General features: G+C 45.7%; 1 protein-coding gene across 1 annotated transcript; it reads left to right on the forward strand.

The window, feature by feature from the left end:
• Nucleotides 1-7,957: 7,957 nt before the first annotated feature.
• RTP1 (receptor transporter protein 1) lies at nucleotides 7,958-10,607 on the forward strand. The gene is made up of 2 exons (XM_045556858.1): nucleotides 7,958-8,235; nucleotides 10,088-10,607. The coding sequence occupies exons 1-2, from the start codon at nucleotides 7,958-7,960 to the stop codon at nucleotides 10,605-10,607; spliced, it is 798 nt and encodes a 265-aa protein (XP_045412814.1).
• Nucleotides 10,608-12,133: the final 1,526 nt, after the last annotated feature.

Genomic DNA, 12,133 nt, shown 5'->3' on the forward strand with positions numbered 1-12,133 from the left:
GTGTTGGGGTCTGAAGTCACAGGTGCTCTCAGGCTCTGAGCCTCCTGGGGGAAACCTCTCTTCCTGTGGCTCCCAACCTTGCAACATTTGAGTTCATGTCTTACATCACCATTCCCTTGGCTCCACATTCACTTGTTCAGGCTTGTTAAGGAAGGTAAGAGGCACCAGGTGTGTGGCAGTGGTGATGCCCTGTGTTGAATCTAAGGGTGCTTTTGGTTGAGTTTCCTGGAAACTGACTCTGGGATTGAGAGTTGCATGCAGAGTTTTCTGGGAAATGCTCTTGGGAGTTACACCTGCAGGGAGGTGAAGAAGGCAGGAATGGACAAACAAGTAATTGACAGGCAATATGACTGCAACTGATCCTCAGCCCATCTTGTGAGGAGCTCTGGAAATGAGATAGCCCTTCAGAGTTATCTCAAGTCAGGCAGAGGGGATAGGCCTCTGGTACTTGAATCAGCCAGTCATTGGCCTTGGGAACCTGTTACAAAGGGCAATTCACAGTGAGTGGTCAGCAGCCAGCACTCCCAGCTGGCTGGGATGGAGCATCTGCAGAGAGGAGGGGACCTAGGTGGGCTCTGGAGTGATAACTAGAGGGTGTACTTAACGTGGGTGTTTTGTCTTCATCCACTCTGTACACTCCTTTCGTCTGCAGTCACGGTGATGATTGAGATACAGGTTAATCAGACCACAGATTTGGCCTCCATAGAAGATACAAAGGAATAATGACCAAAATAAGAAAGAAGCAAGAAAAAAGCCAAGAAGGGGAGATATCATTGACAGAGGACAATCTGGGAAGTCTCCCTGAGGAGGTAGCTTTGAACTGGGCCTGAGGGAAAGGCCAGTATTTGAAGGGTAGGGATGAGGGACAGGGCTGCAAAAATGTAGACGGACGTAGTCTTCTTGAAGTACGGCCAGCTCTTTCTCTCTGTCTGTGTGTTCTACACCCGTGGATTCAACCAACAGGGGATCAAAAATGTACTTAGGCCTACGATGGTTGTGTCTGTACTAAACATGTACAGGCTTTTCCCCCCTTCTTATTATTCCCTAAATAATACAACGTAACAGCTATTTTACATAGCATTTACATTGTATTAGGCATTATGAGTAAGCCAGAGATGACTTAAAAGTATTTAGGAGGATGTCTGTGGATTGTATGCAAACACTACACCATTTTATATCAGGGTCTTGAGCATCCACAGGTTTTGGTATCCTCAGGGGTTCTGGAACGAATTTCTCATGGATACCAAGGGAGGACTGTGCTCTGAAGTCTATGCAGGTCTCCAAGCTCCAGGTCATTGTGAATAAAGAAGTCCTCCTTCCTTAAAGTAAATGTCCCTTGAAGACCTGGGGTGAAACACAGAGCCGGTAGCATGGAGTGTAAGGGAGGCCCATGGAGCCTTGCCCTGGAGGTGTTTTCATGTGCTAATACCTTGCAGATGGTGGGAAGCTGCAGGTGTGCGGGTGTTCCCTGGACACCTTCTCCCTTCCCCTGTGACTGTGGCATCCTATATTTAATGGAAGTTTAGTCTCAGAGCCATTTTCCAAGGCATGTGTTTTGAGCTGAGGGTTGGGAAAGCTCTAAGGGTCATCACAGCTGCTGCCTTGAAACATCTGAAGAGTGCCATGAAGCTGGGGCAGTGGGGAGATAACATCTACTCAACGTGGGTCCAAAAAGCAAATGTGTAAGGGAAGCAGGAAAATAGGTGCCTCCCTTCACTGAAGGAAAAAGCTTAATGAAAGGCGATGCTTTGTCAAAGTCCAGCAGGTTGTGAAGTAGTAACCGTAGGAGGAGGAATTAAGCAGAAGCTGGAAATGCAGACAGGGTTATAGAGCATTCTTTCATTGGGAAGGACAGTTGAGCTAGATGACCTTTAAAGCCCATTCCAGCTCAGAAATAATATAATAATGACTAACATTTATTTAACATTTACTATATTAAATACAATTCTAAGAATACTAAATACTATTATAAGAACTCTGAACAGATTATATCATTTAATCCTCACAAGTTCATAAAGTGGGCACCATTATTTTGTTCATTTTACAGATAGGACATTGAGACCTAGAAGAATTAAGTCCCTTCATCAATTGTCACACAGCCAGTAAGCGGTGAAGCCAGGATTTGAGTGCAGACAAGGCTGATTCCAGAACCCACAGTATTCATCTCTTGTAAGAGTGCAGTGTTTGAACCTGTGGCATCATTGCACAGCAGGTGTGACATTGAGACAATTGGAAGAAAGAGCACAGGAACAACAATGATGGACTCTGATGTGTTAGCAAATTTCCCCTCCATTTGGTGAGTTCCTTAGCTCAGTAATCTATAAATGTCTACGAATACTATCGTCCAAGGGACACATCACTGCCTACTACTTTACAGTGAGAATGAGATAATCATGCCCTTGACAATCAGTCTCTAAACAGTGGGTTATTCAGCATTTATAGAGTAAATCTGCAGATTTACTTTTGCTTCTCCTGTCAAGTCAGAGGGGCATTAGGAATGTATGACCTAGTTTTCCAATATGACTCGAGGGTCCCTACAGGCAGAAAGTGTAGATGTGTATCTTGGGGTGTAGCAGATCCCTCCTCTCCCCCTGCAAGCCACTATGGGTTCACAGACAAGAGCACTGAAGTCCTTGTAGTTCCTCAGACACAACCCCTGCCCTTAAGGAGCTTGTGCACTATTAGAATTGTTGTCACTGTCACAACACTCATATACAAAATACATGCAAGTGTAATAGAGGTACCAGGAAGGGTTTTTAGTGGCCTAGAAGAGAGAGCATATTCTCATGGGAACAGTGGGGGAATTGTCCCAGGGCAGGCAGGATTTTAACTCATTCATTCTACTTCAACTTTCTTTGAAGCTCTACTTGATGCTGATGTTGCATCAGCAAGTAAGCCAGGTGAGGAATCTGTCCTCTGAGAGCTTACTTCTTTTTGGAGAAGACAAATAATTATCCTGTCATTCCACTGCCCCATGGTTCAGAGAGTGGGTGCTGTCATCAGAATGCCCAGGTTCAAATCCCTCCTTTAATCAGTTGCAGGCCAAGTGACCCATTTATTGAATTATTTCAAGGCTTCTTTGAGTCACCCATGAAAGGTAGAAAAACAAGAGCCTACTTCTTGGCCAGGCGTGGTGGCTCACACTTGTAATCCTACCACTCTGGGAGGCCAAGGTGGGAGGATCGCTTGAGGTCAGGAGTTCAAGACCAGCCTGAGCAAGAGCAAGACCCCATCTCTACTAAAAATAGAAAAAATTAGCTGGGTATAGTGGCATGTGCCTGTAATTCCAGCTACTCAGGAGGCTGAAGCAGGAGGATAGCTTGAGCCCAGGAATTTGAGGTTGCTGTGAGCTATGATGACACCATGGCACACTAGCCTGGGCAACAGAGTGAGACACTGTCTCAAAAAAAAAAAAAAAAAAGCCTACTTCTTAGGAGTGATATGAGGAGAAAAATGTAAATTCTTAGCAAGGTGCCTGCTTGACATATAGTAAGTGTGCACTTAAGTGCTAGCAATCTTTACAAATGTGGTGGCATGAAAAATGTGGGCCGCTATAGAGAGCCTAGGAACTCACCCCCTCCCCACCCCAGTATAGGACAGAACCATATCAAGTTGGATAAAATAGTGCTCTATGAGGATGTGAATAAGACATTTTAGGTGGACAAAAGAGCAAGAACAAAGAAATAGAGGTGGGATTCCAGGTCCTTTCCTGAGAAAGGAAAAGCATCAACCAGGTCCATTGAGAGAGGGTCAGGTGGTGGGAGCTCTGCTTCACAAGTGAGATTGAGACCAGAGCATGCGGGGAACTTGAGTGCCACACTTAGAAAATCCTTTAAACTTAAAGTTGAGACTACTTCCTGGCTCTTTATAACATTAAACCAACAGATTATTGAGGTAAGCTCTGGCTTAGCAAGGGTGGAACATTCTGGGAGGGAAGATCCTTTGTTGTGGGACTGTCAGGCACATTTAGATCCTTCATCCCTGGGCACAGAGTACCAGTAGAAACTTCTACGTTGGTCTAGCCCCCAAACTGACCCCTCCTCCTTCCCAAATGCCACTTAGGAATACGGAACTGCTCTTAGTTGTGACTCATTTTTCATTAGTTCATCATTTCAAGAGTGATAATGTATGTTTATTTTTATAAAATTTTGATCACCAATAACAGAATAATTAGCTTTATACAATGTTTCCTATTGTGCCAAACAACAAATTAGAAGCATGGTTTTCTTTTTTCCTTTTAATCACTCTATTTTCTAATAGAGAATTTAGTTTTATACCATTTTATGCCCATAAAATATGATCACAAACTTTAAAAAATTGAGCAGGGTGAGGCCAACAGCTTTGAAGATGTCTAGCTAAGCAGTCTCTAAATTTTGGATTCCATGGCATCAGAGCTCTTTGACAGAGAGTAAGTTGCAATACCACAGTGATTTTTGTCATGATAGAAATATTTTTATCAGAGAAAACACTATGCTATACAGAAGGATGCATTACCTTAGCCTATGCATAGCAAGCTTAGGTTCTAAATTAAACTTAATTTGTGCCAATGGGGATTGCATCATCTGGTTACACACACACACACACACACACACACACACACACACACACATTTCTTTTTATCTTCTTGTTTTTCATCATAGTGTTTATTGTAGCAACAACTGCGAAATACTTCTCGAGGGCTTTTTCTGGGTGCTGGGTAGCACTGATTGTTATAAGCTCCTCTCAATTTCACATACTTTCTGGTAAGACCCCTAGCTCCCATTCTCACCTTGGCCAGTGGCTGCCACCTGGGACAGCTCCCATCACACCCATGAGGCCAGTTAAGTTAATTTACTTATCTGGGTGTTGATAGCCTTAATTCAGAGTTGAGAATACTGACTTGAAGAATTAGTAGTTTAATATAGGGTTCCAAAGAACTTAAAAGTACTTCCCAGTGTTAATTTCTGTCCTTCTTACTGTGCCCAGTACAAATCTAGTGGAGTGACACCTCCCCAGAGCTCCTTCAACCATGCAGCAGGCCCCAGGAGAGAGAGCCTGGCTCCAGGCCCTAGCTGGCAGGCCTCCTTGGAAGCTCTTTTCTCCATCTCATGGCCTCCATCCTACCTCCTGCCCTCCCAGGATTCAGGTTTCTAAGTATAAAGCTCTTTGAAACCATGTATGGCTACAGTCAGAGGGGACCTTATGTTATCATCTACTCTAATTCTTCGTTGAACAGATGGACAAGCTGAGCCAAGACAAGGGAGTGACTTGCCTGAGGTCACAGAGCCAGCAGCAGAACTGGGATATGTATTTGTAACTCCTGACTCCCAGCTCAGTGCTCTTTTCATTGAGCCAGGGTGCCTGACATTACATAATTGCAGCTTCACAGTCTTGGTGTGCCTAGAAATGATTTTCTGTACTATATTTTCTTTGGCACGATTCCAAGATGAATGTGTCTCTCAGCTCTGAAATATTTACATGAAGCATCAGGAGTCTGTGGGCACGATTGCTTCATTAAATTCAGCAGCAGAGGCAGCATCTCCAGTAATACCAGAGAGCCTGGCAGGTCAATTACTACTCACTCTTCTTCCAGGGAGGCTGTGGCCTCAGTGTAGCCTAGTGAATCATTTGCTGAAAGGATATGAATTTCCTTTGCAATTCTTGGAGTCTGGAATGGCCATATCCAGGGATAAGAAGGAAAAAACACACATTTACTTTATATCTGTTATGTTCTAGAGTCCATGCTGGACATCATAATAGTTAAAGCTGGGGCTTTGTAGAAAGTCATATAGATTCAAATTCAAGTTCAGCAAATCATTAGCTGTTGAATCTTGGGCAAATTATCTATCCTTTTCACTTTAGCTTACATATCTGTAAAATGGAGTTACTAATATTATCTGTCTATGAAGGTTGTTATTAGGATTAAATAAATTAATATTTATAAAGCACTTAGAACAATGGTACCTAGTAATTGTTATATAGTGATTGCTGTTACTATGCAAATTAAAAACATATTCACATAAAACATCAACACATATTTTAATCACTACGGATACAGCTTTGTTATTATCCTATTGCCAAGATGAATAAACTGAGATTAAAATAATGTAAATCAAGGCACCAAGCATTCCTACAAGATAGGAGGAGTCTTGGAAGATGGTCTCCAGTATCAGATGGGAGATCGGATTTTTAGGTCTTGCTTTTCCATCCTTAAACTTCAGAATCTGCAGGCTGTTCATAATTTATATCATTTGAAAAGACTGCTCAGATTCTTTTTTTTTTTTTTGAGGCAGAGTCTCAACTCCATTACCTGGGCTAGAGTGCTGTGGCATCAGCCTAGCTCCCAGCAACCTCAAACTCCTGGGCTCAAGCAATCCTACTGCCTCAGCCTCCCAAGTAGCTGGGACTACAGGCATGTGCCACCCTGCCTGGCTAATTTTTTTCTATATATTTTTAGTCGTCCAGCTATTTTTTTTTCTATTTTTAGTAGATACGGGGTCTCGCTCTTGCTGAGGCTGGTCTCAAACTCCTGAGCTCAAATGATCCACCCGCCTCAGCCTCCCTGAATGAGACTGCTCAGAGTCTGCTAGCCACACCAAGCTTTTGAAGAGAGTGGAATCAAGAGATATATTTTCCAACTTTAAGAAGTATTGTCTCTGATGCCTGGAATGCATGTCCATAAGCTTCTTCAACAAGATTTATACAAATAGGTGGCAAGAGCATAATTGTGAGAAAATGAAATAAAACCACAATGCCCCAAAATATAGGGTTGGTTAAATAAATTATGCCTATCTATATAACAGAATATAGGCAGCCAACAAGATATTACTATGGAACAATATTATGACCTAGAAAAATATTAAAGATATATTGTTATTTTAAAAAATATGCACAATGTTGTATGTAGAATGTGTGTGTATACACACATACATACATGCACATATTTATGCATCCACACATATGCATGTACAGAAAAATGGCAGACAGGATGTATATATCATAATATTAGCAGTAGTCATCTTGGGTGGGCTATTATGGAAGAGTTGTACTTTTATTTTATCTATATTTTATAATTTTTCTATAATAAACCCATGTGACTTTTTAAATGAGAAATAGTTTATTAAAAAATAGCAGGAGAGGAACCTATAGTAAAGCCTGTTTTCCCTCTTCTGCTCTTCGATAATTAACTTGGAAAACATCTGTCTATTCCTGCCTGGCTGATGCAATGGCTCCTACCTTAGTGACAGGTGGTTGCTCTCGCACATGGCCATTACAGCATGGATCCCATTGCATTATGGTTATTGGGCATATATCCAGTTACAAGCACCCAGAACAGAGCCTGGCACATGCCTGTACAGTCTACTCACATGCTATGTTTGAAATGAGTGAATTAATGAACTGGTCTGGGGTCAACAGCTTGGATTTGGATACAAGAACTGCCATTTATAGGCTAGGTGAGTCCCAAGCTCCTGATCTGTACCGTGTTGATAGTAATCACAGTTTAAGAGACCTCCAATTGTGTTTTGAAAATGACAAAGCATTAGTCAGAAGACGGGGATACCAAGGGAGGATTTATTATTATTGCTCCATCAAGTAAGAAATCTACATCTCCCTGTACCTTATTTCTCCTTGGCTCCCTAAGGTATCAAGGTTACCAGAGCAGCCAGATGCTGATAATGCCTCCAGGGGCAGCAAGGTGAAACTGAGCCAGCTCCCAAGTCCTTCCTTCCACATACCCTTTACAGGCCAGGGTGAGATGGTCTGAAGTTCAGCCTCTGGTCAGGCCCTCTACCCTGTCTTGGATCACTTAGACCCACAACTCCTGCCTCCCAGCCTCAGTTCAGGGCTCTGAAACACCCTTTTGGAGACTACCTTCTCCCCAGGCTCTGTCTCCTGGCGCCCTGCCTGGTTGCCGTGGAAATAGGTTCCACTGCGGACAAAGGAGGGAGCTGGGTCCTGCTTCCTCCTGGTTCTGTCGATGAGGATTTTCAGACCGTGGAGATTGCGCTGCCCTGCCCTGCACCTGCCCTCGCTCTCTGTGTTTTCACTAAAGTGGAGCTTGCCCTCCCTTACTGTTGACACTGACAAGAACATGTGTAAAAGCGTGACCACAGGTGAGTGGAAGAAAATCTTCTATGAGAAGATGGAAGAAGCAAAGCCGGCTGACAGCTGGGACCTCATCATAGACCCCAACCTCAAACACAATGTGCTGGCCCCTGGCTGGAAGCAGTACCTGGAGTTGCATGCCTCAGGCAGGTGAGTAGCCCAGGAAGTAAGGGCCCTGCAAGCACCCCCTGGACCCCTGGCACCTTCCAAGGAGAGAGGAGGACACACAGAACTCAGGCACTTACCTTCAATCTCACCGTTAGGCTGGTGTAGACTGGAAGGCAGAGAAAAAGTCCCTAATTGGGAGTTAGGACACTTGAGTTTCATTTCAGCTCTTCCACTGATCACTTGTATAACTCTTCCTCTCTGACTCACAGTTTCTCTATCTGAAAAATAAAGAGATAAAATATATTTATTAGTCCTAAACTCTGACATTTTACCTATTTTCAGATTTTAATCATCTCTTAAAAAGTAGTTGAAAACCAGAGAAGGAGGGCTTGAGGCCCATTGGGGGTCAAGAGGTTTATGCTCTGGTCCTAGGACAGTTCAGTTTAGATCTGTTCAGCTTGATTTAATTTAAAATATCGAACACATGATGTATGCTAGAAACTGGCTCTACTGTTAGCTCCATGGCCCTAGAGCAATTCAATTTCCCTCTTGGACCTCACTTTCTCCACTTGCAAAATGAGAGCTTAGCCTTGCAGTCGAGAGAGCAGCAGCAGCAGCAGCATCACCTGGAATTTGCTAGAGGTGCACAATCTTGGGCCCCATTCTAGACCTGGATCAGAACCTGATTTTAAGAAGATTCCCTAGGTGATCTGTATGTACAATAATATCTGAGATTGTCGTCTGCCTTCTAGCACTCTCATCTGTGAATCTATGGCATAAAGACTTTGCTTTGGGATGTAAGATGGGGAGGCTGAGTGGTGCAGCCTGGGGGTAAGAAATGAGCCCTCCTGCATGCCTTGCTTCTGTCCATTCCATTCCACTCAATTCAAGTCAAGAAACATTCCTGACACCTGTTACGAGCTGGGCTCTGTCTCTAACTAGCTGTGTGCACATGGATGGCTCTCCTAACTCTCTGTCACAGGGTAAAACAAAGGATTAATTAGGTGATCTCTAGCCTCCTCTGGTTCTGACATTTTTTATTCCAGGTTATGCAGTCTGGTCTGAGAGGAGGAAAGAGTCCCCAAAGGACATGAGTAAACAAGAAGAGATGAGAATGAAAATGTGAAGCTCCTAAATTGGCTGACAAGAGGGGTTTCAAGGGCTAGACTTTTGCTGGTGGGACTCAGGAACTTCTTAAATACCTGGAAGGCTTGTGGGGTGGAGTGGGGAGGGCTTGGGGATTTCCCAGACCCTGCTGGTGGCCTGTGATTCCTAGCTGGTCCCAGTCAGGCCTGGGAAACCATGGCCCTTGGGGGGTCACTTTGGGCACAGACTGCCTTCACTTCCAGGCCTTGGAGTGCACTAACTCTGGCACTGACCTGCAGGCTTATAGGTGATAACGGTGTCATTTTCTACTGATTTGGATCTAGACTGTTCCAGTCAGTGTTGACAGATAAGAATGTGCAGATGGATTATGCGTTTCCTGTATGGCATGGGCCATCCTTGCTATCAGACTCACAGGAGTTCTGAGCAGGAAGGACTCATCTAGTGCACCATGTGCATTTTACAGATGAGGAATAGGAATGCTGCCCAGACAGAAAAAAAAGCCCAGGGCACTGGGATGGAGGGAGCTGAGGCCTCTGGAAAGCACTGAGGAGGCAGAGCACTGCTGGATGCCCAGTTGCATCCCAGGAGCCCATTCTAGTCCCAGGGGCGCCCACAAGGGAGCAGCAGGTTGGCGGCCTCCAGGGGAGTGCTAATGAGCCCACGGCAGGCAACACACCCCCTCCACCTCCAGGCTCTGCCTGGTCCCCAGGTCTCCCCACCTCCTTCCTGAGGCTGTTTGCACGGCCTCCACACCATCCTCTCCTCCTTCCTCTCCTCATCCCTGCAGGTTCCACTGCTCCTGGTGCTGGCACACCTGGCAGTCGCCGCACGTGGTCATCCTCTTCCACATGCACCTGGACCGCGCTGAGCGGGCGGGCTCGGTGCGCATGCGCGTCTTCAAGCAGCTGTGCTATGAGTGCGGCACGGCGCGGCTGGACGAGTCCAGCATGCTGGAGGAGAACATCGAGAGCCTGGTGGACAACCTCATCACCAGCCTGCGCGAGCAGTGCTACGGCGAGGATCCGGGCCAGTACCGCATCCACGTGGCCAGCCGCCAGGACACGCGGCGGCACCGCAAAGAGTTCTGCGAGGCCTGCCAGGAGGGCATCATGCACTGGAAGCCCAGCCAGAAGCTGCTGGAGGAGGAGGCGAACACCTACGTCTTCACCCCGGCTCCCAGCCCCACCAAGCAGCAGACGGAGACGGGCTCAGGCTGCAACTTCTGCTCCATCCCCTGGTGCTTGTTTTGGGCCACGGTTCTCCTGCTGATCATCTACCTGCAGTTCTCCTTCCGCAGCTCCGTCTGAGTCCCTGCTGGGCCCGAGGCCTGTGAGGGGTGCCAGTCAGCTGTGGGAGGGCTGGAGGAGAGACCTGGGCTGGGAGTGGGGCACATTCTAGCGCTGGTGCCGCCGCTGACTCAGGGGGACCCTGGACAAATTACCCAGTTTTTCCATGTGTAAAAATAAGGTTTGGGCAAGATCATTGGTTTTTCAAAGTGAAACCGAGAACCCCCAAGTTCTGCATAGGGACCTCAAGGACTTTTGGATTTGGAAGGTAGACTGAGTGGGAGGGTTTCCGACTCCTGGTCCAGCAACACAGCCTCAGCTCCTACCTCCTCCTCTTGCTTTAGTCAGGACAGGTCTACCTTAGATGGAGTTCCATTGAAATTTTTGTACAAAAAAACGTTCAGCTGCTTTTATGAAGTTGGGAAATTAGAGAACTAGGTGATCTCCAAAGGTCTTTCCAAGGCAATGAGCTCAACCTTGCTCTCTTGTTAATCCCCCACCCCTACCCTCCTTGCCTCCCACATCTTGTAGCTGCAGCCTTAAATTAATCTCTTTGCCTACTGTATGAGCCTCATCCACAGCTCCGCTCCCTTCTCCTCCCCCACACAGCAGAGGTTCCTCTTGAAGGGAGAAAGGTAGGGGCACCAGGCTATCCTTTTGCTGCTGGGGACACAGGGTCCCTTGCTTCTGTTCCCCAGCTTCCCAGCTTCCAGCTTCTCTCCACTCAGGGTGAATTCTGGGGTCTGCCTGGCTGAAAGATGGTGGTTGGGGTGGAGTCCCATAGGGCTAGGCTTCCCACCCACTGCATAGGAACTGGCAGAGAATTTAGGGGAGGTTTAGAAGACAGAGTTTTAAAAGGAAAGCACAAAATCCCTGGTAACAAATATAATGATTCCGCGTTATAATGAAGGATCTTCCAAGTTCAGGGACCAGAGTTCAGGCACTGGGCCTACAAGATTCTCAACAGTGCTGATGGTCAGAACACAGGAGCAGGGACCTGGCCTCCTGGGTTCTTTACTGAAACTATAGCCAAGTGGCTTTCCCACTTTGGCCAGGCATGATCCCTCTTGCCAAAGATCTGCTGTCCGCCTAGAACCACAGGGATGGGTGTCTTCTGCAAGAGAGGGTGTTAAAGATGTGAAGTGCTTTGCCCATAGAGAAGTACATAGATATTTGTGAGAATCTTATATTGCTATAAAATGGTAAGTAATATTGTTTGGAGCGGGAGGACAGAAGACTTTTTATAGTAGTGTATGGAATGGGGTTGGTAGGGAGAGGCAGAAAGCTGCACTTTTGAGGGCCCTCATTTACCCACCTCTGTTATTAACTTGACTCCTTTCCTCACTACTCTTCTGTTTAACAGAAATTCATAATCATCTGTAGTGGTAGAGGGAGGAGGGCCATTTATAAAGATGGGCTACTACTTTAATAAACATGGGATATATTCAATCAGGCTTAGTGGTCGTTAATGTGTGTTTGAAATGCCCCACACTGTTCCTGACCTATAATGGGCTGTTGGCCCTTTCCTTCCCACCTCCCTATCTCCC

Source organism: Lemur catta, chromosome 1 (genome assembly GCF_020740605.2).
Source record: "Lemur catta isolate mLemCat1 chromosome 1, mLemCat1.pri, whole genome shotgun sequence".
Lineage (NCBI taxonomy): Eukaryota > Metazoa > Chordata > Mammalia > Primates > Lemuridae > Lemur > Lemur catta.